General features: G+C 36.3%; 1 protein-coding gene across 5 annotated transcripts; it reads left to right on the plus strand.

Moving 5' to 3' along the window:
• The first annotated feature begins 455 nt into the window (after window positions 1–455).
• On the plus strand, window positions 456–27,180 carry BICRAL (BICRA like chromatin remodeling complex associated protein). Of its 5 annotated transcripts, XM_081314586.1 has the most exons (13): window positions 486–506; window positions 8,076–8,124; window positions 9,534–9,582; window positions 10,102–10,170; window positions 10,877–10,958; window positions 12,143–13,831; window positions 14,924–15,014; window positions 16,550–16,650; window positions 19,343–19,404; window positions 19,525–19,670; window positions 19,841–19,935; window positions 21,876–21,978; window positions 23,261–27,180. In XM_081314586.1, exons 6-13 carry the CDS (start codon window positions 12,557–12,559, stop codon window positions 24,064–24,066), a joined length of 2,679 nt encoding a protein of 892 aa, XP_081170712.1. In that variant the 5' UTR covers window positions 486–506; window positions 8,076–8,124; window positions 9,534–9,582; window positions 10,102–10,170; window positions 10,877–10,958; window positions 12,143–12,556; the 3' UTR covers window positions 24,067–27,180. The 5 variants fall into 5 exon arrangements, with proteins under 5 accessions (XP_081170709.1, XP_081170712.1, XP_081170711.1 ...); XM_081314583.1 differs by lacking the exon at window positions 10,877–10,958 and having other exon boundaries at window positions 456–506; XM_081314585.1 differs by lacking the exons at window positions 486–506; window positions 10,877–10,958 and adding an exon at window positions 525–3,398.
• The last annotated feature ends 322 nt before the right edge of the window (window positions 27,181–27,502 follow it).

A 27,502-nucleotide genomic window follows, 5' to 3' on the forward strand; every position in this document is an offset into this window, starting at 1 on the left:
GGGGGTTGGTAAATTGCACCGTTCCATTTAGACGAGGACCCTCAGTCATTTCCCGATTAACCAAAAGTAAAGTTTTTTTTGCTTTCCTGCGAAGGGTCAAGCGATTATACCTTTGAAGCCTCTAACTCAGCTTCTTTTTTTCAAAGCAAGCCCAATCTTTCGAAAGTGCCTTCTTCGCCCCGCGTAAAGGCAGGCAGGCAGGCAGGCAAGGCTGTCGCAGCAGCAGCAGCAGCAGCAGCAGTGGCAGCGAGCGATAGTTCAGTACCGCCGCTCCTAATAATGTATGTGAATGCGGTAGCGGCGTCCCCGCAGCCTCTGAGCCTCTCTCCTCGCCTTGTAGCTGGTACTCCCGCACTGGGCTCTCGCTATCCTCGCTCTCTCTTCCTTGCTCGCTCGCTCCCTCTCTCCCCCTCCCTTTCTCGCTCTCTCGCTCTCTCTCTTACACTGCCAGCCCCTGATGTGATGGCGAAGAAACCCCGTTGACAAGGCACTGCTTTTTCATGACGGTGAGTTTCCCTTTGAGTGTATTATAATTTTGTGATAAAAATTTCAAGGAAAAAAAAACCCACACAACCTCCTTCCTCCCTTCCTTCGGGGAGGGAAAAGAGGGGGAAAAAAATCTATCTCCAGACTAGACGGAAAAGAAAGAGGAGCAAATTAACAACCAGGAGTTGCCAAAACCAGGATATTAGGTTTCAGCCCAGAGAGCTATTGGCTCTGGGGCTAGGTATATAAATATATATCTGGAGAGAGAGAGAGAGAGAGGAGAGGGGAGAGGGGACATAGGGAGGAAGAAGAAGGAGAAGAGAAAAGAGGAGGAGGAGAGGAAAGGAGGAGGAGGAGGAGGGCGATTTTGCGCGGGTGGTGCTTGGTGGGCAGATGTTAATTCACATGGAAATGAAATATTTATTTCTTTTACAGGAAGAGGCTGTGGTGGTGGCTATGAGGGCACCTCCAAAATGTGATTCTTAAAGGGGGAGAGGCAAACAAGGAGGGAGAAAGAGAGAGAGCGAGAAGAGAGAGAGAGAGAGAGAGAGAGAGAGAGGACAGATAAGGTTTCAGGGCTAGGCTGATAGCTGCAAGGTGGGCGGCGGGAGGATGGGGGGCTGCCCCTCTCTCGCGGAGGCCATGCAAATGTAGAGAGGAGAGGAGGAAAAAAAAGCCCCTCTTTTAATGACTCACTGATTGAGCCGGTTTAAAATTAGTTATTGTTTGGGCTTTTTTTCCTTTTCCTGGCCACCCCCTTGGCCGTCGAGAGAGGGAGAGAAAGTGTGTGAGTGTATGTATGTGTGTGTCTGCGAGTATGACTGAGGGTGTGTGTGTCTGTGAGGAAGAGGGGAATCAAGTGTGTATGTGTGTGTGAGAGGGAGAGGGAGAAAGAAAAATAATCTTTTCAAATCTCCTCCCTCTTTTTTTCCCCCCTCGTTTCTTTGCTTTTCTCTAAAGCTCTCTGGTCTGTGGAGCGCTTTTTCTTCCTCCTCAGGAAAATGGAGACGCTCCGTCTTCTAGCTCCTGGGCGGGAGGCTGCCGAGGATTTTTCTTTTCTTTTGCCTCCCCGGTTGGATTTGTTTTCAGCGACCATCTCTTCCCATCTCGTATTTATTTTCACCGCCTTTCTAGCATGGGTTGCGCTTTTTGACGGGGATTCTGTTTTCTCTCTCTTAAATTTCGTTTCTTCTTACTATTTTTTGTCTCCAGTTTCCTCCGGTTTCTTGTCTTTGCGTCATTGTTTCAAGGAATGGAAATGGTGATTTGTTTCGGTGTATGTAATACTGGGTCGGTAGGATTTAAATCCTTTTCGGTTGTAATTTATATTTTTAAGCTGCAAGTATAATAAATACTCAACATCTGTAACAATGCTTTCGTTTTTGCGTTTCGAAGATTGTGTTATGTATCTGGCATGGGATTAACCTTCCAAAAAATTCTGAATTGGTTTTGGTTAAAGAACGAGGGGGGGGAAGGGAGAGAAATATATAAAGAATAGGTTGAAAACCCGATGGATCATTTTTTGGTGCGTTTTAATTTTTCCTTTTTAATCGAAACGAAGTGGTTGAGGAGTGGGCAATACTCTTAATAAGGAATGCAAGTACAGTAGGGTTGCAGAAATGGTCGATTTTTGCTGAGAGAAGGACGATGGAAACTCAGGCCTTTGTGTTTTTATCGGGCTTAATTTCACTCTCCCTAAATTGAATTTCCGAATTGAACATGCGTTTCCAAAGCTCAGTCGACAGTCTATTTTTCCTCACAAGAGAGTCCCTTTTCTCCGTGCCGGTCTTGTGCATCGCCGGCTGGAGGGTCACAGACAAGGGAAGATGGCGCTGCCTGGCCATCGGCCAGGATTTGTGGCGCAGTTTCTTCTCTTTCGTTCCCTTCCGCCGCCATTTTGAAACGCTTTTAATAAGAGGCTTTTTTCCCTTCGGCTGGGGCGTCGTCTTCCTTTATTTTGTGGAGTTGCTGTCCCCGTCTCAAAGTAGAGTAAAAATGGAAACGGGGACCTTCTTCACCTTTATGAAATGTTTTCTAAAGGGGTGAAACATCTTCTACTGCGACTCATTAATTTGGAGAGAAAATCTTGACGAAGGTTGAGGGTGCCTCATATTTTAATGCTTTTAACAATTAAGTCCGGTTTCTTGTTCTATAGAACAACTAGTATTCGTTTTAAAAACTTCTTCCGTCTTTATTTTCATTTACAAACGAGCTTCTTATGAAGAATAATAATGGTTATGGGGACAAGTGGCAATGATTATTACTATTAAATGTTGTTAACTCCTTTTATAGAAATTATCACCAGATTGGGATGTAAATCCTTGAATTAGTCTAGCCTTGAATGTATAAATCGCATAGAGAAAAACATCTATATGATGCAAGTAACTTTAAAGAAGAGCAGTGTGTGATCTATGGATTAAAAATGGAGGACCTTGGGAAGTTGGCCTTTCAAAATCTTTTTTGTAATAACACAATTTTACATGGATCAATGAGGTTCTATTCCAGAAAACCTGATGAGGGAGCATAGTTAAACACTGTCCTATCTTCACTGCCATTACATTTCTATTTCTGAAGGCTTGAAGAAGGAGTAAAATATGTATTAAACACTGTTAAGTTTTGTAATCTCAGAGTGCTTCTTAATTGAAGTGGTGTCAGGTTTTGTGTATTTTTTTAGATACTAAATTTCACAGGAAACAATGGGGCAAAAATAGTAAATATATTGCATTTTCCAGTAATTTCCTACTATTAAGTTTTTCTTTGGTCTTTAATTTTTCAGAATTAACTAAAACCTTTTAAATACATTTAAGAAATGATTAATATGAAATAATTGCCTTGATAAGTTTAATAATGTGACAGTAATTAAATCAATTTCATCTATTTGTAGAGCCATTCATATCCTCAATGGAAGAAAGGTGATTTGGACTTGGTTTATTATTATTTCCTAATAAATAACTGATGAAATAAATGAATAAAAAGTAGTTTTTCAGCAAAGTACTAAATATTAATATTTATCATTAGGTAACATCTTTCATTGCATTTTGGCATTCTAAACTGGATAGTGCAGTTACCATTGTGCCTAGGCAATTGTTTAGAAAGGATTTTGTCTAGCACATTGGTTTAGTAGTTCTCTTAACAATACTGGTGTAAAATATATCCAGAAACCAAGGAAAAGTTCAAACAATAAAGCAATTTGGATATATTGTTTAATAACATTTCAGTTTTCCTTTAAGGAATTAATCTTCCTTGTTCTGTATAATCCCCCCTCCCATTTAAAATATTTAATAGATTAGAAAATTACATTGTAAATTCAATAAAATGTCTGACTTCATTAGGTCTCATGAAAGAAGAGGATTTATTATTTGGCAAGTAATTTGAATAGCATCAAAGAAACTAGCTTTGAAAGGAGACATTGTGAAAAATTGTATTTTAATTGGGAGTTCCTACCTGGCGTATACATATTTTAGTAAATTATGTTTTGTTAGGCCTAGATTTATGCTGCATGTGTATTTTTCAAACTTATTTTCAGTAACAAATCTTATCACATAGAAATCCTAGGATTTAAACACAGTATTTATGTTCAGAAGATGACACTGATTCTATAAATATTTCCTTGTGCTAGAAACCACCTTGAATCTAAAAGTAAACCATACTTTCAACCAGAGTTTTTTTCTTTTTTCTAAGACTGTTAAAAAAGATGTATATCATGTATAAAACACATATGGAAAGAAATTATGGAAATAAGCAAGTAATAATACCAATTTATAACATTTATAAATCTTATCCATTTAATAATTGGCCCAAACTTCTAAACTAATTTACATAGCTTTTATGAGGGTGTTTGTTCTGCCAATCTTATGAGTGGTGCTTTGTATTCAAATACAGGTGAAGTTGAGAATATTCACCCATATTCTCAGTCATGGTTATAATTCATATGTAGCACAGGTGGTCAGAGTTTAGACATTCACAATCTTTATTATGTCATTTTGATAAAATAGAAAGCTTTTGGAGAAAGTTATTAGTTTATCAATTCATTGGGAAGATCTAACTATTAAAATAATAGTACAACAGAAAAAAAATCATATTCAACCAGTTGTCTAATTTTAGATTTATTTCTGAATAGTGTAATTTGTTTTGAAGAAATTAAAAAAATAACTTCTTGTTTTGACACTCTGTAATTGGGCTATCCAGTAGTGCTTCATATGCAAATCTAAAGAAGTTCTTTGGTTATAGGAGAGGCCCATACACAGCTTTTTATATCAGCTACAGTTCTATATTGTACAGCCTGTTCTGTTAGTCGTAAATCTTGATTTACAGCAGTTGCTTTTCAATAGATGGACCCCATCCACCAGTAAACTGCCAAATTTGAAATTTGGTATAATGGGAAGTAGGCATCTATATCTATAATATACCGTAATCATTTCTGTTTCTAACAATTTAAATTGCTTTGTTTCAAGTAGAATAAATTGTTCTATTTTTATTCTCACTTTTTAGCTAGAATTTATCACTGATAAATGATCACATTTGTTTTACTTTGTTACAAAACAAATCTGTAAAGAATAATGTGGCAGTTGTTAACTGTAATCAATTTGCTCAACTTACTTTTTATATGTCCCTATTCCAGTATATGAGCTGGGCAGTTGCTGAAGCAAAATTCTGGGAAATCTAAGACAGATGATATCATCTAGATTTAAGCTGTAGAGAGGCTATAGCTACTATTATGTCTGCCACACTGTGTATGAGACCAGAATCATAAATGCAAGCTAGTGAATAACTTGACAACTTATTACAAATAAATTATTAGGAGTAAAACTGATATGCAAGAGGAAACAATGATAAGTTTCCAATTTCCTGTATTTCAGTGGAAATTACCAAAACATTTACAAACACATTTAATATGACATTCTGCAAGTCAGTAACTTCTGAGGGGCAAAAATCATTGTACTATAGTATATGAGCAATCAGTAAGTGGAAATGTGATTAGGGAATGGTTTATCTTGTTTAGAGGAACGCAAAATCTTTATATAGAGAATCACACATTCATACTCCATAGACGTTTGTTGTGTCATTTGTGTTCACGTCTCTTCATTCATCTATCCAAATAAGAAAAGAGTAATATTTGATATTTTATTTTATATTTAAGCCAGTGGTTGAGAATATACATATTAATAAAACTTGTATATATTCTTCATAACAAGGGGGAGAAAATTAAGGGCAAAGTGTTTAATAATACTAATTCATCCTTGAAATACTACTATGCAGTAAGCTATCTGGGGATTCTGAATCTTAACACAGTGTCCATTGATGATTAATATATCAAAATAATATATCAAAAATGTGAATCCATTTTAAGTAACATAATGGGTTTCCTTTTATTTCAGAGAATAATTTGGTGTATAAATATAGAAGATGTATGGAACTATTGTCTAGAAAAAGATTGGATTCACTCTGTACTAAGCTATGGTTTTTTAAAACCTGTTTCCTTTAATAAAATTTGGCTGAGTTTACAATATACGCCAAACAAACCATTTCTTGATTGCAAATAAAACGTGAAAATATATATAGAGAATGCAGTTGATCAGATTAAACATTCCTAAAAGATGTTGTATACAAAACCCACTGATAAAATAAATTTGAGGAAAGAAGAAAAAAAAAGAGCCAGTTTGGTGTAGTGGTTGAGATGCTGGCCTAGAAACCTTGAAACTGACTTCCAGTCTTTAGGCATGAAAGACCAGTTAAGTGACTGTGTCAGGCATGTTCTCTTAGCCCAGGTCATAGGGTTGTTGAGGGGAAAGTAGAAGGAAGGAGTATTGGTATGTTTTCCACCTTACTTTTTATATGAAAAAGGTGGGATAAATGCAAATTAAAAAAATGGAACAGGATGGCTAGAACAGGAGGAACAAGTTGCATTTAATGATAAATGTCAGTTACACCATGTTCTTTTGCAGGAGATTACCTTGCCTTTGAAAACTGACAGGAAAATAAGACCAATTAAAACTAGGAGATGCAGGTGTTCTTTAAACCATTTATCTGTTATGCAGCCATTATGTTCAGAACAAAATCCTAATTGCTACAAGATCCAGGAAGAGGAGATAGTTGAGCTTCTGTGCAGGAAGGTAGATTAGGTATCTTTGTTCTGGCTCTCCTATGCCTTTAAGAGCCCTTTAGGTAATAAAGTCAGTACATGAGATAAAGAGGAAATGTTTTATTGGTTATGTTCTCTAACTGCTTATATTCTTCACAATATATCACAATATCTAAAAGCATATAAAGAGAATCTCAAAAGATTTCAGCTTCACAGGAGATTTTTGGAAACCATCGTCTGTGAACCACATGTTGATGTGTCATGTCCAAATCTGAGAGAGCTTTTGTATCTTAAAAGACATGTTCCACCTTGTCACTATCTGCTCTTCAGAGGCTCTGGGTTGATTACATAATTCCCATCTATTGGAAAGATTTTAGGAGAAAAAAAATTGCAACCGTGATCAAAATTGATGCTATAAGATTCTTGATTGGAAGATGGAAAAGTGTTTGAAAATGTGGAATGAGTGTACAACTAGATGTCTATAGAATTCTCTGAACAAAGCTTCATCTGGATGCACTTCAGGTGATTTAGGATTAATCATGGACATACTATTCTACAATGAGCTTGAATCAGCAGAAAGTCTGTGCTGTTAATTCATTTGGATGAAATAGTAAAATATGTTAGGGAATAATGCAATACATATTTGAATTTGGCAAATGTCTTGAGTTAGAACAATAGAAATGGGCACATACACTTGAGATTTGGGAATTATTTGTTGTCAGCCATCTAATAAACCTAACATGCAACAAGCAAATAATTCATTTCATAAAGCTGGAAACACACACACCTAACACTGTATTATTTATAATATTGTGTGTGACAAAAATGAATTAGCAGTATAAAGTTGTGAATTAGCTAAAATGCAGTAAAAACAATCCAGAGGCTAAACAAACGGAACACACAAAAAACATCAATGGAACATCATTCAATTTAGGTCCACACTGAATCTACAAGACATAAACAGGTAAATATTTTGGGGATGGTAGCCACATTATATTTTGACTATTTTTTCCATGACAATATTTTGGGGAAGAAAAACTGAAATATGGCACCAATACAAATTGGGATTCTGGTTTAATCTGGATCAGACTTCATTTCTGTTTTAGGTTGCGGTCCAGAAATAGACACACATATCTATACCTAGCTTGTATTACAGATACAGATTAGTGCTAGGATTGAACATGTAATCCTAATGCTAACCCATTGCATTCATTAGTACACCTCAAATATCTGAAGGATTGGGAGGATTTTTGGAAGAGATCTAAATAATTCTTCAGAGGTGTGGATGGAGGAGGGCAAGGGTAACAATAAGGAAAATTATTAATAAGATTCCATACAATTGCATGTAGCCTGCTACATAGCCACCTTCCAATACAGTAAATTAGCATGGTAAAAACACTTTTACGGTACATATATTTTGTAATTTCTTACATAAAGCAGTCTTTCATAAAAATGGAATTTGAAATATGTTTTATCATACAATATGAATACTTTATTGTTTTCTTAGTTGTCATGGATGATGATGATGATGAAGCCTGTCTCTTTGATCTTATCGGGTAAGATTTTATTTTAGACACTTGTCCTTCAAAAATATTCAAAATTCATTTTAAAAGAAAGGCTAGTTTGATAAGCAATTTCAGTTAAAATTTTATCCTCTGAAGCATAATTTTACTTCACAGTAATAAATGAATTTTTTTCAAGGAATCTGGATTTAGAATAAGTTTTCATTCAAAAGGAAGTAGGGAAGATTGTGATTTTCGTAATTTCCCTTTATTTTTTCCAGCTTCCAATATTTCTTGCCATACTTCACTGCTCCAGATGAATTTTTAAAATTGTTTTTAGGGATATATTAAGCTGCAGAAGCAAAACTGGTGAAAAGAACTCACTTTATTATAAGAGCAGTGTTCTGCAGACTATTTACCTCTGCTTCTCATATTTATGATGAAAATGAAATAAAATTTGTATCAGTTGTTTATTTTTATCTCCTCACATATTTTCAACTTTTCTAATTTTAATTACCTAAAGTGGCTTGAGTTACTTAGAATTTACATCATAAGTCTATCATCAATAAAGCATACATAAATCACATTAAATCAATTACTCAATTTCCATAAATTATGACCCTAAATTTAAGATCAAACCCATCCACCAAAAGAAAAGTAGAAAAAAAAAGAGGTTAAACATCCTGTGCTGTCTGCGGAACCTAGGTTTGCCAAGTTCAGCTGAAATCAATCCTGGAGATTCCCTGCACCCCCATATTTGTCTGAAAAATTCACTTGAAAAAATTCATATAAGCTAAACAGTACTTTTTACTACTTGTTATAATTTACTGTATCATTTATTCAAAAACTAGAAATTCTCTTAGTCATGAAATTTCAAAATAAATCAAAAGATGAAAAAGATAAATTTCAGTATGGACTTGATAGAATAAATAGAATAAATCATGAATGTTTAAAAGTGTAATAGCAATTAAGTCTTATAAACAGAAGGATAACAATGTACCTAATAGATCTGTTTCCAGAAACAAACTAGGTTTTTTGCTTATACAGGAGGTGAATACTCTAAAATATACAGTTGGGGGACACAGTTGCAGTATAATTTAAAAAATAGTTTCTGTTTATGAGTCAATTTCTATTTTAAATATAAATATGTCCTCAGGTCAATTTCATCTCTGGGTAGTTACAAGGCCACAACCATGTGTGTGTGTGTGTGTGTGTGTGTGTGTGTTAACAATATGATAGTGTTTACCGTTGCAGCTTTCTGGGATTTTGATTTCTCAGTTTAGCCTACAGTCCTGCTGTTCCTTGGTAGTTCCCATTCAAATGTTAACCTGGTCCAAATCTGCTAGCCTTCCAAGCCTACAGGAAAAAAGACATGTGATGCTACCTATTGAAACAATCTTTATGTTTTAAAATGCTTTAATGTTTAAACTGGTCCATCTCACTTTTCTTTATATATATTTTAGAGATCCACAGGCACTGAATTACTTTCTACACGGAGGGGGCAGTAAATCTGTAAGTTATTTATGTTATCTTATTCTACGTTTAATTTTGTTAATAATTGTTTGTGGTTGCTAGAAGTGTGCCTGCAGAATCTTAAAGCAAATTCATTGACATGCAAGGTTCATCACAGTAAACTAGAAATGTGGGGTTGCAGTTCTGCATTTTTTTTCCTTTCCATTTAAAAGAAATCTTATGTTGTGCCCAATGGGCGGTAATGTAAGAGAGGTCTACATTTTAGCACTTCTCAAGTTTATGTGGCAGAGAACTAGGAGGTTCTTAAACCTTTCAGATCCAAAGTTTCTTCTATCTTGTCCTGTGCCTTCCCTTTGTCTCTCTTTAAATCTTTCTGAGGCTACAATAGTTTCCTGAAGTTGGAAAGAATAAGCACAATTGTTGATGGAAAGATAGTGGGAAGAAAAATTTAATGTTGGATGTTAGCTCTTAAAGGTCAGACTCTTATTAGATTACGAGGAAAGTTGTGTCCCAAATGTATTGCTCTTAGTTTAAGACTATTTATTTGTGTTGTCACAGAACAGTGAAGACTTGAGTAACATAGGATATTCTGCAGCCAACTCAAATTCCATTTTTGCCAATACCAGTGTAAGTATAGAGAAGAAATATACAATGTTATTGTAGATTCTATAGACTAGTTGCATTGTTTATATTATATGTAATAGAATGGAATAAAAATAGTTCCGGATTATCTTATGATATCAACTTCCTACGTTGTCTATATATATAATATTTTATTAGTGATATTAATGAATAGTTATTCTCCCAGATTTTGATTTCACTATATTTATACACCTGAAATGAATTGCAATAATAAGCTATTCTTCCCAAAATATTTAGTCTTGTGAATTCTATTCAGCCCGCGTATGCAAATTGTTGAAATTTAGAAACTAAGTGGATACCTAGTTAGAGCAAGCTACAGTATAAGAAGATTTTACCAAGAAAAGTGGTAAAGGTGTTACTAAAATTTCTTCTACTTCCTATTAGAAAGAATTATGGGACAGATAAAAGTGAGCCAGAATTACGTCTTGATTTGTTATAAGAGGATTTGTAGTTTAGTTGAATTCATAATATATTGTTTTTTTCTTTATCACTTCTAGTTTTGCAATTCAGACATGTCAGATTCTAACCAAGAATAAAGATTGTGATGACCTTCTCCTTTCTGGACATGCTAGCTAAATAGTACAGGTTGAGATGATGTGTAGCAGGGCTGTACAGTGCTTTACACTTCAAGGGTGTTTCAGATTGCATTTAGGCACCCACATAGCACCTAAATAAAACATATATTTTCCAGAGCTTATGCTGCAGTTGCAGAAGGCAGCTGAGTGGTCCTTGGAGAAGACCAAGCTGCTTTAAGGAGTTGCCATAAAATCCTTGTACGTACTCTGAAGTAGTTTTTTCCTTCAGATCCAAAGTGTGATTTCATGACATGGCAAAGCTCTAATGTTTAATGTCATGATAGATTTTCAATTAGATAAAAGTTAAACATTATAGAGTGTCTTTGTTACTATGATATATATAGTGTGCATATTATTAGGAAGGTGCAGAGATGTTTTAGATCTAGATTTCTGGGAATAGTTTGATCAGCTCTACATTACTTTAGTCCGATCTGATTTGCTCCTGAATCAACTTTATATCTTTCTCTAAAGAAAAATATAAAATGTAAACAGCTGTAGCTTTTTAATGATCATATAAAGTAGATAATATGCTACCGGTGCCTTAAATAACTACAGATTGTAGTTGTAAATGTGCTGCAATATTCAAATGATTAAATAGAGGGGCTAAGAAAGAGCAGAATGCTGTACTCATATATATTAAGCTCTTGCCCTCAATTTATATATTTTGCATACCAGTATCTTGCGTACCAGTGGCTATTTTGCATACCAGTGGCTCAGTGGGTTAGGATGCTGAGCTTGTCGATCAGATGGTCGGCAGTTTGGCGGGTCGAATCCCGAGTGCCGCGTAACAGAGTGAGCGCCTGTTACTCGTCCCAGCTTCTGCCAACCTAGCAGTTCGAAAGCACGTAAAAATGCAAGTAGAAAAATAGGAACCACTATGGTGGGAAGGTAACAGCATTCCGTGCGCCTTTGGCGTCTAGTCATGCCGGCCACATGACCACGGAGACCTCCTCGGACAAGCGCTGGCTCTTCGGCTTTGAAACGGAGATGAGCACCGGCCCCTAGAGTTGGAAACGACTAGCACGCATGTGCGGGGGAACCTTTACCTTTTAACTTTATCCTGTTGTGAAATGGGTAATTAAAACCAGACTTGTTGGATTTGGCTTTAGAATTTCTTATCTGTGGATTCAGAGCTCTCAGGCTACTTTTAACTAATCCTTCACAGGACCTCTGTGGAAATAAATGAGTATATGCCAACAATTCTGTCTGAGAACCTTATTGAAAAAAATGTTAGGATTATTTCTCAGTGTTGCACAACAGTAATGTTTCTTATTCTAATAATAAACCCAAGAAAAGGAAAATAATTATAGTGAACTATGCTGTACATTTGGCACTTTTAAAAAAGGATTAAAGACATTTTATTGTATTTTTTTTCCTTTCAGAGCTCTGATCCTAAGTCATCAATCAAAGGTGTTGGTGGTCAGCTTGGAGAAGGGTCTAATGATGGACTACAGTTGCCAAGTACTCTTCAGTTTCTTGATGATGAACTTGAATCATCTCCATTGCCTGACCTTAGTGAAGATCAACCTTTTGATATCCTCCAGAAATCTTTGCAAGAAGCTAATATTACTGAGCAGACTTTGGCAGAAGAGGCTTATTTGGATGCCAACATAAGCTCCAATCAACAGTTTGCACAAACACAGCTTCATCCTTCCTCATCAGCATCTTTTACTCAGGCTTCTAATGTTTCTAATTACTCAGGTCAAACGCTGCAACCTATTGGAGTTACTCAAGTAGTACAGCCACCAGTTGGAGCATCTTTTACAAGCAATACAGTTGGTGTGCAGCATGGCTTTATGCAACACGTGGGGATCAGTGTTCCCAGTCAGCATTTGTCAAATAGTCAGATTGGTAGTTCTGGACAAATACAACTCATTGGTTCATTTAGTAATCAACCTTCTATGATGGCCATAAATAATCTTGAAGGATCTCATATTATATTGAAGGGTGGTGGACAACAAGCATCTGCAAATATGAGTGGTGGACTTTTGGTTCATAGACAGACTCCTAATGGCAACTCATTGTTTGGCAATTCAAATTCAAGCTCAGTAGCACAACCTGTAACTGTTCCATTTAATAGTACAAATTTTCAGGCATCTTTGCCTGTACACAACATCATTATACAGAGGGGTCTTGCTCCAAATTCTAACAAAATTCCCATCAATATTCAACCCAAACCAATTCAGATGGGACAGCAAGCAACTTACAATGTAAATAGCTTAGGAATACAACAGCATCATGTACAACAAGGAATTCCCTTTGCTTCATCAAATTCACCTCAGAATTCAGTAGTTGGTCCACATATGTCTGTTAATATTGTTAGTCAACAAAATTCAAGAAAACCAGTTACTCCCCAAACAGTGAGTAATGCCAGTGGTAGCATTGTTATCCATTCTCCAATGGGACAACCTCATGCATCTCAGAATCAGTTTCTTATACCCACAAGTCTGTCTGTAAATCCCAGTCCAGTTCACCATGTCCAGACTGTAAATGGACAGCTGCTTCAGAATCAGTCTTCACAACTTGTTACCAGCCAAGTATCCACTGAGCATGTTATGTTAAATAGAAACTCTGCGAATATGCTCAGAAGTAACCAAGCATATTCAGGACAAATGCTGAATAATCAGAATGCTGTACAGTTAGTTTCTGGTCAGACATTTGCTCCTTCTGGAAACCAAGTTATAGTCAACCATGGAACTTCTCAAATTGTTGGTGGTCAGATTCCACTACAACAATCCTCTCCCGCTGTGCTACATTTATCCCCAAACCAAGGAAACCTTTCTCAAGGCAGAACAGGATATTCAGCAGCGTCTCCTGGACAGGCAACTGGTTCAAATATATCTTCAAATAATCGTTTTACTGTTGTGAGTTCCTCTGCTACGGTACATTCAAACATTGGCTCATCAGCTCAGTCTATAGCTTCAAGCGGAAGCTTTCCTGGAGATCAACTTACACAACAAAATAGAACTCAGTTGTCAGTCAATGTATCACATCGACTTCCAGTTTCTTCAAAACCTGTCAGCCCTTTTAGTCAAACGTCAGTAACCCAGTCACCATTTTCTTTTGGACAGGTATGATTCACAAGATCAAAAATATTCCATAAATGTATAGTTTCTTTAATGACGCAGGATTGGGTATGATCATGCCACCTGTATTTCTAAACATTAAGCAGCATTTTGAAATAACTTGGTTGCTTTATTGACACGATAATACCAACTTTCATTTTTTATTTACATGGAATTATTTTTATTAAAAGTGATTTCATAGAAATAAGGTTCATTACTGGCTTAGATGTGTATTCATTTAAAACTATATTTGATGAGCTTCGTGTGACAGTTACAGTGAATGTCAGAATTCGATGAACTCACTATTTTAAATTAATTGCAGTTTCTGTATTGCTTTATTTTCATTAATCAAAGGCAAGATTAACCACAGTTTAGGATTTCAGCATAATACTATTTTATGTTAAAATGGAATTTAAATGGATATTTCCAATTTACTCTCACATAGTTAATAAAGAAGATATAGAGGGGAGTAAATGATTCCAGGCTTACTGTGGGTTGCTTTCGTGCTAAGTCATAAACTTTGTGATATTTGAATTAACTATTGCAGCTAACAATTAAATGTTATTTGTTGAAATTTGTATATAGAGAATGAATAAAGCATTTGTATAAAAAATGAAAGATAAGAAATAAGGATTTTATCCATACTGTGCATCAATTCAGTTATAAAGATTTAGGATGTAAGTTGAATATAATTAGTTGAAGTTCAACTCTATGAATGAAGGAGAGTCAAGTCTTCAGTTACCTAATACCTAAATCAAATAGCCTTAATGCTAATTATATCAGAAGTATGGAAGTCTAGAACTCAAAAGAATTGATAAGACATAATGATTTGAAGCCCTTCCCAAAAAGTCTGAAAGCATTTTTACCTTACCCCACCCCCATCCCCAGTGGACATATATCTCTCACTATGAGAAATATGATACGTGTTTCTGGTTTAATATGATGCCTAAATGAAGCTGTTGTGCATCCAATAACTGGTTAAAATTTGTGGGTAAAACTGATGTGGAACTCAGCTACTTAAAGTATTTTTTATATGGACTATTTCTTTTTAAATATCTTTAATTATATGTGTGACGTGTCTCTGTTGTATCTTTGCAGGCTCAAAAAAAAGCAATCAACCTGGCATCTTCAGTTGCATCATCAAAATCACAGGAGAGCTTGAGACAACCACAGTCAACAAATCTTTTAGGTAATCTAGTTTATTAGATTTTAATTTCTTTCTAATTTATCAGAATGACTTCATACCGATGTTATCTTAAGTATTAATTGAAAAGTTTGGGTTGTAAGTAGATATTACTATCTATACTACTGATATACACAGACAAGGTATAAAGGGTTAGAATTAAAATCTAAAAGTGCATTTGACAAGTTTCTTTGGCTAGTATCAGTGATTCAGTAATTTTATAAACTTATGACAATGTTTTATAAAATATAAGCTATTTGATGATATATATGTGAACACAGTGTTAGAACTTGCCACTATTAAGTATATGAAGGATTTGTTTTGGAACTGTTTCCTGCAGTTTAATCTGCAGTTTGTTAGAAATATTTGCATATATAGCATAAAGATGTTTATTTTATAGTATTTTTTTCAGAAATACATGCTGCTATACTTTCCTATTGCAATCATTAAGTGACTGGGTGGGTTGTTAACTGACCATGGAGGGCTGCCTCAGAGGGTGGGGGAAGTCTTGGGAGGCCTGGTGCCCACCGATATAAAGAAACCAGGCATGGACAGGTGTCAGCCAGCCAGGACCAGCAGCACGTGTGTCTTTTCTGTTTTCTCCCACCACTCCAGAGTGGCCTGATCTTTTCAGCTGGCTAGGCCAAGTCATGCATAGGCCACCACCCTATTTCCCCCCCTCCCCGAACTTCTGAGAGGCCTGATCTTCTCCTTCCTACCCTCATCACTCCCAAGAGGCCTGCGCTATCATGCCTGAGTTACTTTTTTGTTTCTCTGCAGTTATTGAAAGTCATAGTCAGCCAATGCAAGGCTCAATTAGAAAGCTAGGAAAGGCATTCTTCCTCAAGACTGGCCAGAAACAGAAAGGGAGAAAGTTAGGTTTCTTGGGAATGGTACTGGGGAGGCATGAGGCCTTTGTGCCACTGGGCCTAGCAGGCTGGGGGATCCAGTCTGAGGCAGGTTTCTGTGTGCTGTTGGTCCTAGATGGCTGAGGCCTTCCCTCCTGCAGCAAACGTCTAGCTGTCTATCTCCTTCTGACCCATGGCAATTTCCATGCACCACTGGGTCTAGATGGCTGAGGCTTTCTAGCCTACAGCAGGTTTCCTGGAGGGGTGGGGCAAGAGAGGCCAGTCTTCTCGAAAATGGTGGGAGGAGAGAAGGCAACAACTTACAACCAAAATTCTGGCCTTAATTGTGGTAGTAAGTCAAGGACTACCTGTATTTTATAGTCTAGAAAAGGGGTCCCCACCCCCTGAGCCGTGGCCCACTGCAGCCCAGTTCCGTTTGGAACTGGGCTGCACAAGCACAAATAGAGCTGTGTGCATGCACACACTCACCTGCCATTCAAATGGAACCGTCCCCCCCCATGCCGAGCTGCGAAGCTGGAAAGGTTGGAGACCACTGTTCGAGGAAAGTTACATAAAAACACTCCAGTGCTAATTTATTTAATATCTTTCAGTGATGTATATTTAGGTGGAAGATTTAAATATGTGTAATGCTTTGTGTAATGTCAAGAATCTTCACAGTGAGTATATTTACAGGACAAGATGCTGGAGCCAAAATCATACAACAACCTATAGGAACAGTGTTACCGCACCCGGAAAAAATAGCAGGGTCATCGCTTGCTCAAACAAATGTGCAGGTAGGGGAAAAAAATCACCTCCTTTTCTTCTGCAAATCATTTCCCATTTTGCAATTGAAAATAATTTTGAGAAGGGAGATTTGTGAAGAAATCTGTAACAGTACATTTGGAAATCTCTTTATCACTATCTGTCTTTACACAAAGGGATAAAACAGTGCAACCTATCAAAAACAGTACCATAAAAAACAGATTAGAAACACAAGTTAAGATAGGCAAGAAAATGATAAGTGAGCACCTGTCCACCCTAGACGAATTCAAATCACCAGGACCAGATGAATTACACCCCGAGGTTCTGAAGGAACTGGGAGATGCGATCTCAGAACCACTGAACGATATCTTTCAAAGATTCTGGAGCATTGGGGAACTGCCAGAGGACTGGAGAAGAGCTGATGTAGTTCCCATCTTCAAAAAAGGAAAAAAAATGGATTCAGGAAATTACAGACCTATCAGCCTGACCTCAGTACCTGGGAAGATTCTGGAAAAGATAATCAAGCAACAAATCACTGAACACTTAGACACAAACAAAGTCATTACCACAAGCCAACATGAGTTTGTCAAAAACAGATCATGCCAGACAAATCTTATTGCATTCTTTGACCAGGTCAAAAAATTAGTGGACCAGAGGAATGCTTTAGATATAATTTACTTGGACTTCAGTAAGGCATTTCATAAAGTAGATCACAACCAGCTATTTGATAAGATAATGTGGGTTAGACAGCATCACCACCAGAGAGATTCGTAGCTGGCTGACCGGCTGTGCTCAGCGTCTGGTCCTCAATGGAACTGCGTCTACATGGAGGGAAGCATGTAGGGCTTTGTTCTGAGCCCAGTGCTCTTCAACATCTTCATCAACATTTTGGATGAGGGGATGGATGGGCAACTCATCATATTTGCAGACAACATCAAGCTGGCAGGAATAGCCAATACTCCAGAAGATAGGCTTAAGATACAGAAGGATCTTGACAGACTTGAACATTGGGCGCTATCTAACGAAATTCAGTGGTGAAAAAAGTGATGTTTTACATTTAGGCAAGAAAAACCAAATGCACAGGTATAATATAGGTGGTACCTTACTCAATAATAGCAACTGTGAGAGGGATCTCAGTTGTGGACAATCACTTAAATATAAGCCAGCAGTGTGCTGCAGCTGCCAGGAAAGGCTGCATTAATAGAGGGATAGAATCAAGATCACGTGAAGTGTTAATACCACTTTACAATGCCTTGGTCACACTTGGAATACTGCATCCAGTTTTGGTCACCATGATGCAAAAAAGATGTTGAGATTCTAGAAAGAGTAGAGAGAAGAGCAACAATGATGATTAGGGTACTGGAGGCTAAAACATAAGGAACGGATGCTGGAATTGGTTATGTCTAGTTTAATGAAAAGGGACGCGGTGGCTCAGTGGGTTAGGATGCTGAGCTTGTCGATCAGAAGGTCGGCAGTTTGGCGGGTCGAATCCCGAGTGCCGCGTAACAGAGTGAGCGCCTGTTACTCGTCCCAGCTTCTGCCCACCTAGCAGTTCGAAAGCACGTAAAAATGCAAGTAGAAAAATAGGGACCACTATGGTGGGAAGGTAACAGCGTTCCGTGCACCTTTGGTGTCTAGTCATGCCGGCCACATGACCACGGAGACGTCCTCGGACAAACGCTGGCTCTTCGGCTATGAAACGGAGATGAGCACCGGCCCCTAGAGTCGGAAACGACTAGCACGCATGTGCGGGGGAACCTTTACCTTTACCTTTAGTTTAATGAAGAGAAGGATGTGGGGTGACATGATAGCAGTGTTCCAATATTTCAGGGGTTGCCACAAAGAAGAGGGAGTCAAGCCAGGCAGGACAAGAAGCAATGGATGGAAAGTAACCAAAGAGAGAAGCAACCTAGAACTAAGGAGAAATTTCCTCACAGTTAGAACAATTAATCAGTGGAACAACCTCCAGAAGCTGTGAGTGCTCCAACACTGGAAGTTTTTAAGTAGAGACTGGACAGCCATTTGTCTGAAATGGCATAGGGTTTCCTGCCTGGGCAGGGGGTTGGACTAGATGACCTCCAAGGTCCCTTCCAACTTTATTACTATTACTGTATATTGCTTTAAATATTATATGAAGCTAAACAATAATATAGACAAATTTCCTGTTTATTTCAAACAGCCTACCATTTATTTGTTTACAGAACTTTCTTTGTCTTTTGTGTTTATAAAAAAATGAAAGACATTTATTGCGTAATCTTGCTTACAGGAGTAATAAAATATTGTGTCATAGAACAGTGCATTAGCATATTTGCTGTCATTTGCTTGAATTCAGTAATGTTGAAAAGGGAGATTTATGATGAAATCTATGATAGGTTATTTAAAAGTCTCTTAGAGAAATTGTATGAAACTAAACAATTTAGATATTTGGTAGTATTTGCCATTATAAATTTTAAATACTTTAGCAATCCTTGGATCACACCATAAAAAGTACACTTCGATTTTATGCTTGTTTATATAGACATATCTTACTGATACGGCAATTGTCTCTAAGATTGTAATTGTTATCTATATAAACCATTTTATTTATTTTCATATGTGACACATAAGCCACTCAAATTTGTATTAATGCAGTTTATAGAAAGTAGTAGTACTTTGAAATGTACAAAACTATAATTTTTTTTAATAAAAGATTATCCTAATGTAACAAATGTATTTTTGATCTAGGTGGATGGTCATATAGTAGGACAAAAGAGGCCTGCTGCTAAACAGTTAACCAAAGGAGCCTTGTAAGTTATTTCCTTTTTATATACATTTTAACTTTTTGTTTTGTTTTGCCATTCACAAATTTTGCAGAATTGTTCCAGATGTTATTGTAAAATGACTGATGGTTACTTTCTTTCCACTAGCATTCTACAGCAGTTACAGAAGGACCAGGCACAGGCTGTAGCTCCTGACAAAAGTCAGTTCAGATCTTTAAGGGATGCAGTCCAGAGACTTCTTTCTTATCATGTGTGCCAGGGTTCACCGCCAACTGAGGAGGATTTAAGGAAAGGTATTTTTCCCTTTTTACTATTTTGAAAAAGGTGTCTGTATAGGGGAAGGGGGGGATGATAAACATCAGATAAGTTATATGTTATGCATATAATGGAAAATGGAAGAAAAAGATTATAAATATTTTAGGGTTTAAAGACTACTATCTAAATGTGTTTTAATGCCTTTCAGTGGATAATGAATTTGAATCTGCAGCAACACAGCTTCTGAAAAGAACACAGTCAATGCTAAATAAATACAGATGTCTTCTATTGGAAGATGCAATGGTAAGACCAATTAAAAATAATTATATATGTTTTTTCATGCCAAACTAGTTGTAACATTAACCGTGTGATTAATACTGCATGTAAATGTAATGAGTCAGGGGAAGAAAAGTTGATTCATTTCCAAGATATAAAACAGCTTCAAAGTGTCTTTCATTTGTAAGTAGCTAGCATGACCCATTTTTTAATTGAGAGTACTACAAAGGTGTGAAATTCTTAGCTGTAGAACATAGTCCTCATTTGGTACAGTCACCCATTTCAAACTACAGTTAGTCCTTGACCTACAACCATTTAATAATATTAATAAAGTTGGAAGGGATCTTGAAGGTCTTATAGCTCCGGATGGCTCCCGACCTTCGCTCCTTCCGACGCGACCTAAAAACATATCTGTTTGAGCAATCCGGTCTGGTCTGACGGGTTCTGTTGTAATTATTGTTTTAAGGTAACTATCTTCTGCATTTGGGCAAAATTAGGGTTTAATTTGTTTTCAATATCTGTATTTGTGCATTCTGTTATTTATGTCACTGTTAACCGCCCTGAGTCCTTAGGGAGAAGGGCGGTATACAAATCAAATCAAATAAATAAATAAATAAATAAATAAATAAATAAATATAGTCCAACCCCCTGCTCAGGCAGGAAACCCTATACCATTTCAGACAAATGGTTGTCCAGTCTCTTCTTAAAAACTTCCAGTGTTGGAGCACTCACAGCTTCTGCAGGCAGGTTAATTTGTTCAGCAACTGTTCAAAGTTACAGTAGTGTTGAATGAATGGTGATTATGATTAGTCCTCGGAGTGCTCAGTATTCCTGTAGTCATGAAATTGCAGTCAGGACACTTGGCAAACAGGTCACCCTACAAAGAGTTGCAGCCTCACTCAATCACATGATTCCCATTTGCAACCTTCCCTGGTGGCTTCCCTGGAAAGTCAATGGGGGTAGTCTGGCAGGGAACGCTGGGATAGTCTCCCTTACCTGTGCATCGTCCCCCCTCCAAACTTTCCACATTGGCTGTTTGCACACCCCATGCACCCTTCCCAACTTCTACTGTGCTCTTGCACACTTGCACATGCTCTTTTACCATTGCCACATTTCCTTGCTCCCTCCTTTGGTTGTTAAGTCATTGCAGTTGTTAAATGGATCATTTCATGATTTTATGACCATTTTTATGATGGTTGTAAAGCATTTCACCATGACGGTTAAAGAACTCACGTGGTTGTTAAGTGAAGCATGTGGCTGTTAAGTAAATCCATTTTGTTGGAAACTGACTGGGATGCTACAGCTGATCGTTGTCAAGTGTCTGAAATGCAGTCCTGTGACCACTGGAGGGACATTGGGTGCAGCAGTCGCTGGAACTGTTAATGCTGTTTATTTATTTATTAAATTTATATGTCACCTGTCTTATCATGGGGCTACTCTAGGGAGCTTACAACAATAGAAAGAAAGAAATGAAAAGAATGAATAGAACCGAAGTAAGATAATAGAACAATAAAATAAACAATGAAAGAGAACATAATGAGAATACTATCATATGATTACCAAAAAAGAAATATGGATGTATAGAGAGCAGAGAAGGAGGTGGAGATGGAGTCTGCCATTAATCCAGCAATCACTTCCAGCATTGAGCTATCCCCCTATTTGGACCCAGGCCAATCAGCAGAGCCAGGTCTTTAGGCTCTTGTGGAAGGAAGAAAGGTGGGGGAAGATCTTACCTTAGAGAGTAAGATGTTCCAAAAGGCAGGCACTGCAGCAGAGAAGGCTCTTCTTTTGGATCCCGACAAGAGTTCTGTTTTTATGTATTGTGTTGTGTTGTGTTATATTGTTTTGTACTGTGATATAATATTGATATGGTTCCCATATAACGAACAGTTAGCTAGAAAACACTAGCATAAGATTTTTTGTTTGTAGCATGGGAGCTGATTTTGTTTGTTTGTTTTCTTTTTCAGAGGATAAATCCTTCAGCAGAAATGGTAATGATTGACAGGATGTTTAACCAGGAAGAAAGACAATCTCTGTCCCGGGATAAACGTCTTGCAATAGTTGATCCTGGTAAGAAACTAAGATGTCTTTTAGATATGAGACTTTTGTTTATGTCACTGCTTTTCCATTTTGTTTTACTTGCCAATTGAATGCAACATAGTCTCAATATAATTCTTGACGGAGATGTGGCTGTAAAGACCATTATGCATCCTTATAATAATAAGTAAATTACAGTGTAATGCAATAGCCTATTGTTGTGCTATTAATTCTTTCCCCTCCCACCACCTGTTTGCTTCTTCTTTACTTCCCCAAACAACATGTATGTTGGGAGGATGCAGATACAATATGTGATTTTGATACAGCTGCATTCATGTATTCAAAAATCTATTTTACTACATGACAATATTTAAATCACTTTAGCGTGTAAGATATGATATAATTTGTTTTCAGAGGAATTTTGTTTGCAAATATATTTGTTATCTCTATACTTAGAAAAATATCCTGCTAATTTTGAACAGAAAATTAAATCTAACTCTTAAAAAGATTAAGGAAGGCAATTGAGAACAAATTTCAACATAAAATTTGAATATTTTGAAATTCTTGAATATTAGTTTATTTTATAAAAATGTGCATATAGGTACAGAAGACATTAGTCAGCTTTCAGTGCAGCAGCAGTTAATAGGTCTAGCAATATTTAATAGGTGAGGCAATTATAACCTAAATGTTATTCATTTATTTGCATCCCAGCTTTTTTATTTTTATAAATAACTCAAAGCAGCAAACATATCCAGTGCAACTTCCCCTCCTGTTTTCTCCACAACCACCACCCTGTGAGGTGAGTTACACTGAGAAAAGAGTGACTGGTCCAAGCATCCAGTTGGCTTTCATGGCTAAGACAGGACTAGAACCTCACACTTTCCGGCTTGTAGTCTGGTGCCTTAACCACTGGACCAAACGGATTTCTTTTCTTCCCACTCTGACTTCTTTTCAAAGGACATTCTGTTACAACACTTTTCATTGTGATTCACGCTGAACTAATCAGAATTCCATTTAAGCTACAATCTGAAACCTAAAATCATATTTTAATATGTGCAGTAGTTCATTGTAGGTTTTTATTTAGCAGATCACTTATTTTTTACCTCTTGATTTTGGCTTAATGTAAATGGAACTTACTGTAGTGTTTATGTCCTATAGATCCACAATAAAAAAAAAATTAAGAAGTTGGTCCCAAAATTCCACTTTGGGCAAAAAATATAGGTATCCCAGGTCTGAAAACATTGAAGAATGTTTCTTATGTCTTGCTGTTGTACAACAATGTAGTATTAAGATACTTTTTTTCCCCAATTTTCAGATGGTTTTCTGGCAGACTTTTGTTGCTCATCCACGCAATTTGACATGGGTGCTGATGAAACACAGCTTCACGAAAGTGATCATCAAAGTAGCAAATCTTTAACTTCTCCAAACCAGACTGCTAATGCCCAAATGAGAGACAAGTCAAGCACAGCAGAGTCTTTAATGTGCAACAAACTTCATGTAGTGCCTAACAATATTGTGAGTCCACCACAAGAAAACACTTCTGTTAAAAAAGCAGATCCTGCAAAAGCTTTAACATTTGAGAAATGCTCTTCTGAAAGCTGCTCTCCTGAAAGCCAACATATGGCTTCTTCTGAACAAAAAATTGCTCTTAAAGGTCTTGACAAGTTGAATGAAAATTCTTTAGCTTCTAAAGATCAGTCATCTAAAATGCTATCAAATGCAGATCGTGGTACGCATAATAAAACCTGTTGGAATACAATTGATTCTCATTCAGAAAGAGCATATAATCATTCCCTCCAAGATAAAACTCCTCGGAGTTCTCCAAAGAATATCGATTTGCCACCAGACAACTGGAAAGTTTCTGGAAAACCCCAAAAGGATTTGCTGGTCAATAAGAGCTTAGAAACTACATTCAAAAATATATTAGAACTGAAAAAGACTGAAAGGCAGCCACAAAGTGGGGGAGCTGCTAGTGGCTCTCTAGAGTTAGAGTATCCTAACTGTTCACTTATTGCTCCACAAGAAAACTGCCTGGAGAAATTTATTCCAGACCACAGTGAAAGCATTGTAGAAACTGACTCTCTTTTAGAAGCTGCTGTAAATAGTATCTTAGAATGTTAATAGTTACAGTACCGTGGACAAATCTCCCTTAGAAACAAATGTGAAAGATACTACAAGTACAGCCTGACGTGTGTACTTTCTAAAGTAGGTTCTGTTCTTTGTTTGAGAGCAGTACTCATTGTGGTTACAGTGAGGTATCCAGTAATGTAAAACCTTAAGAGAAAGCTGTTTGGTAAGGCCTATTCATTAGCTGTGATTGAATGTAATTCTCAACCATGTTCTTTTACCATTTCAAGAATGATTCTCAATCAGCCTTTCCCCTTCCCTCTCTTTTTCCTACTCAACTGCAATGGTAAGATCAGAAAGTTTTGTTTCTATTTTAGACTATAGTTTAATGTGTTGCCTGAGGTTTAACCTATAATTAATAACTAAACCAGATTCATCAACTGTGATTTGCAATTGTTGGCTTTTCAATAGGTACAATTAGGGTTGTATAATCCCGAGTTGAAAAACATGACAAAACTGGTTAATATATGGAGCAGAAAATTCCCAACATCATCATCATGATCTGTGGCTAAGTGTTACACTCTAACCACCGGATTACATTGCTTGTATAAACAGTTTTAATGTTGCAGCTTAATGAAACATTAATCGACTAAACCCTACAGAATAAGGTAGTATATTGACAATCACAGTCTACTAAAAGGTGTATTAAATACGCTTAATAAGAAAAATGCTCTCTATATCTCCTGTCAAGATTTAAATCTCTGTGGTTAAAAATTCTACAGTTTACTTCTTGGCAGAAATGTCTTTGTCAGGTTTGCAAGAAATAGAGAAAAAACTGTAAACTGAGAAATTGTAAGCAGAGTTTACAGAGCTTTATACTTCAAGTGCTATTCAGCTGCTCCATAAGCAGAAACCAATATAATTCAGAGGAATGACATTGCAGAATTTAAGTTGCAATTTGGTATGGAACAATAAATATTAAGTTTAGAAAAGCTAATAGATGGGAAATATTAAAAAGTTATAAAGTAGTCATTCACATACCATACACATATACACACAAAAAAATTGACACATTGATTATTCAGTAAAAGCTTTTGTATTTTATAATTGGATATAATCAACTAAATATTTCTGAAATGGTATAATGTTTTTCTAAACCAAGTATAACAAGTAGTTTTACTTAAAAATTGTGTTGTTATAGTAAATGTTTATAGTTTAAGGAGCACTAGCCTTAATCTGAACAAATTAAAGGACAGTGTTATTTTGATTGTTTCTGCTTCTAATTGTTCAGAATGTTAATCCATTTGCAGCAGTGGTCATATTACCAAAACACATATAAACCAAAGTTACATTTCTATCCATTAACAAAATTACATGTAAAAGCAAACATCTCATAATCTAGAGCCAAAGGAACCTCATGCATGGTTTGCATTTGGCTGGTGGTCATATTGTTAATGTAATTTCTTTATTATTTAAATCTACGAATTTCTCCTTTTATGTTGCCAGGCTTAAAGAAAAAACTATACAGGCTTTCTTTAATGCTGCTGCATACAACTATGCCTGCTCAAAAGGACAGAGAACTGTGATTTATGATGCTTTGTCTGCAGCTTCTCTTTACAGAAATATTTAAAATTTATTGAGGATTCTCTGGTCTTGATCTGATGGGGATCTTTCTCTTGCATTCAGCTGTAAAGCCACATGTAGTTTTGCTACATACAATGACAAGCTGGTTGTCAGTCAGTTTGCCAGAATGTTTAGAAAGAAGTCACATTTTCCTTTCTTTATTCCAAATAATGTAATGCAAAACTGTATTCTGTTGTATTATTCCACACAGAACACACTACCATCCTTGCATTGTGACCACATTGCCATGGATTAATAAAATATAATTTAATTCAGCAAAAGAGTAACAACAGTTAATGTACAACCCATATATAATAGGAATAGAAACATGGAGTTTAATTTTATTGCCTCCTTTTTAAAAACACACACACACAGGTATGTGATTTTAAAGTCACAGACTTATGATTTTGTACACTTCCTGGCAACCATAATTTAAATAATTATAATTGGTGGCTTGGCTTTGTCACAAATTTATTTTTTGTGAGGATGTATTTAATTATTTGTTTTTTTAAAGTAACATAAAGAGAGTAGAAGGTGCTTTTCCCTCAAGGTTTTGTGAAGGACACATAATTGAACTGTAACCATAATGAGGTAATTTGGAAAGCAGGGTGTATATTGCGCCAGTCATATAAATTAGTTTAACTAGTATCTGATTGGAAATGTAAAAAAAAAAGATTCACATTTGTACAACTTCTTATTTTGGTCTTACCTGCCAGTGTAAAGTTCCCATTGTATGTACAGAATATTCTGAACTTAAATACCAAAATAAAGTGTATATGTTTTGAATCTTAGGTGAGAGTTTAATTTTAGATAACGTCTTAGCCAAGACATCTGAAATGCACTTCATCAATGTGGATTAAATCATACCTATATTTATCCCAGGATTTTGTGCTGGGAACCCACTGAACGAAGTTCAGCTGAATTAACCTGGGATAGTTAATGTATTTTATTTATTAAACTGAACTTGGTTTTAGAGTTCTGAATATTTTAAATGGTAATGCAGTAAAAATATTTTTGTTCATTGTAAAGAAACAAAGTGTGAATTTGTTATGCAGCCCATGGTCCTGAATCCAGTGAAGGCCATTTATTTGTGCTTACCTGCTTTGTAGATTTGGTCTCTTGAATACCTGATGTCTTTCCACATTGTCTAAAGTTAAAACATTTTTAGCTGGCAACTATAAAAAATCTGATTCAACAAGGTCAGCATAACTGATCTGTTAGATTTGGGAGGCCTTACAGACTGACTTTACCGAAAGAGGATATGTCACTTTTTGTCAATGTAATATGAACTTCATTTGCTTAAAAACTTTCATTTGTATAGTATGTCTCACTTGAAATTGCTTTGTATACATTTTGTAAAAATATTTATAAAATGTTTTGTAAAAAATATAACAAATTGCAGTTTATTTTGTTATGTTGGATAAATAATGTTAAAATACACATATTGGTAAAAGTATATTGTTAATCCATGAATAGGAAATGTTTAGCTGGATACTACAAATTGAAACAACCATTGCAATACAGCCAAAGATTTGGGAAAAATTATTATCTGTGATTGTCTTGATTTAACCAAGATAAATAATTAGGCCTTGAAGGGGTTTCTTTTTTATTTTACATAATCTATTTAAAAATATTTTTGTTATATTTATGTTCAACATTTCTTACACGATTGCACCATAAGCAATTACAGAGGATTCTGAAATGGTATCTGTCAAGATACCAAGATGAGATGAGATCAGGAACTGCTTAGCTTATGAATATTCTATTAGGTCATTTTAAAAAAAGCTATCTTCTTTATATGTCATGTGTGAACATGGGAACTGTGTGTGTATCCACTGCTGAAAGCTCTATGCCAGTATGCTAATGC

The sequence above is a fragment of the Vipera berus genome (assembly GCF_964194415.1).
Source record: "Vipera berus genome assembly, chromosome: 1".
Taxonomy (NCBI): domain Eukaryota; kingdom Metazoa; phylum Chordata; class Lepidosauria; order Squamata; family Viperidae; genus Vipera; species Vipera berus.